The 2,092-nt window shown below is 54.7% G+C and overlaps 1 protein-coding gene across 1 annotated transcript; it reads left to right on the top strand.

Annotated features, from left to right (window-relative positions):
• Positions 1-1,500: 1,500 nt before the first annotated feature.
• Positions 1,501-2,092, top strand: Nppa (natriuretic peptide A). The gene is made up of 2 exons (XM_038334351.1): positions 1,501-1,620; positions 1,715-2,092. The coding sequence occupies exons 1-2, from the start codon at positions 1,501-1,503 to the stop codon at positions 2,090-2,092; spliced, it is 498 nt and encodes a 165-aa protein (XP_038190279.1).

The raw sequence follows: 2,092 nt of genomic DNA, 5'->3' as shown, positions 1-2,092 counted from the left end.
GGGGCTCATCCAGAGGCGACAGTTTGGACTCAGCTCCTATGTAGGCTTGCACTGATTTCAAATTTCAAATAGAGATTGGCCAACCCAAATTGGCAGTCTACAACCTCCAGCTTTCTCAAAGGGCTCACTCGCTCTTTCTTCTGGCTTAGACAATTCACCACACACACACCCAGCTATGGTGGCCACAGACACAGGGTTGGCATGGCTGGGGATGGAACTAGCCAGTCTGAAGACAGCCATCCAATACATGAATGCCAGGAGTGGACTGGAACATGTGGGGATAGAACTCAGATGTGCTGTTGCTCCTAGGCAGTCAGAAAGGAGAGAGTAGCAGAAAACACACGTGCTTGTCAGACACAAAACATGCACAGTGTTGAATTGTGGTAACACTGAAGCAGAGAGAGCAACAAAGACCGCCTATTCACGCTCCCGAGGAGGCCAGAAGAATCAAGGCCTTCATGGCTCACTTCCTTGGCCTCAGAGGTCGTGAAGGACATTATGGAGAACTGTGTATGCCCCTTCGATCCCTTCACCTTTCCACCCACCCCCTCTATTTCCCCCTGACGATGGAACCATTATACACCTCACACTCCGAGCCAGAGCTTTTGAAACCAGCGAGGCCGAGAAAGAAAAGTGGTGGCATCCTTCGAGCCTGTCTGTCCCCTTGCACCTTGGACGCAGTCTCGGGAGACAGGAGCAATGAGCTTCAGAGGAAGCAAGCTCTTCTGACATCCCTTGGTGTTTACACTTCCAGCTGCATTCTTGGGGCCTGTATCATGTTGGCTTCCTAGCTGACTTCAGACTCTAAAATAAAACCACTCTTTCACCTGACTGCTCGCAGGGACATCTAGGGTGGGGGAGGGCTGTCTGGGGCCAGAGGTCCACCCACGAGGCCAATGAATCAGGTGTGAAGCTAGCTCCAGCATGTGTACTCCCTAGCCCTCTCACTGGCATCCCAGCTGCCTGTCATGTCCTCCCCTCCCGCCCTTATTTGGAGCCCCTGACAGCTGAGCTGCAAGCAGGGAGAGCTGGGTGCAGGCCAGCCGTCACCCTCTGCTTCCCTGCATGGGTCCTGTTGCCAGGGAGAAAGAATCCTGAGGCGCGCGCACGGGAAGATAACCAAGGACTCTTTCTGCTCTTCTCACACCTTTGAAGTGGGGGCCTCTTGAGGCAAATCAGCAAGAATGTGGCTCTTGCAGCCGAGGGTCCGGGGGTGGGGGGACATTGAACTGCTCAAGGCGAAGGGGCTGTGACCGGCTCTGCTGAACTGATAACTTTAAAAGGGCATCTTCTGCTAGCTCCTCACTCTCCATCGCTTTATCGCTGCAAGTGACAGAATGGGGAGGGTTCCAGCCTCTCTGCGTTCTCAGAGAGCTGGGGGGCTATAAAAACGGGAGGCACTGGGCAGCTGGGAGACAGTGACGGGCAAAGGCTGAGAGAGAGAACCCGGAGAGGAGTGAGCAGAGGCGACAAGCATCAGATCGTGCAACCCACGGCAGCATGGGCTCCTTCTCCATCACCATGGGCTTCTTCCTCTTCCTTGCCTTTTGGCTTCCAGGCCATATTGGAGCAAACCCTGTGTACAGTGCAGTATCCAACACAGATCTGATGGATTTCAAGGTAGGGTCAGGAAGTGGGGCACAGACTGGGTCTCTTTGGTACCAAGTCCATTCCTCTGAGACATTCCCTGTGTTTGTTTTATTCCTTTGCAAAGAACCTGCTAGACCGTCTGGAAGAGAAGATGCCATTAGAAGATGAGGTTGTGCCCCCACAGACCCCGAGTGAGCAGAACGATGAAGCAGGGGCAGCGCTTAGCTCTCTCCCTGAGATACCTCCCTGGACTGGGGAGGTCAACCCACCTCAGAGAGATGGGAGTACCCTTGGGCGCAGTCCCTGGGACCCCTCCGATAGAGCTGCTCTCTTGAAAAGCAAACTGAGGGCTCTGCTTGCTGCCCCTCGGAGCCTACGGAGGTCCAGCTGCTTCGGGGGTAGGATCGACAGGATTGGAGCCCAGAGCGGACTAGGATGCAACAGCTTCCGGGTAAGAGGAGCTGTGGCTGGAGATGAGATGGGGGTCGGGTGGGGTCAGTAA

This window comes from Arvicola amphibius, chromosome 6, assembly GCF_903992535.2.
Source record: "Arvicola amphibius chromosome 6, mArvAmp1.2, whole genome shotgun sequence".
Lineage (NCBI taxonomy): Eukaryota > Metazoa > Chordata > Mammalia > Rodentia > Cricetidae > Arvicola > Arvicola amphibius.
Note: the sequence above shows the minus strand (reverse complement) of the source record. Positions and strands in the feature narration are given on the sequence as shown.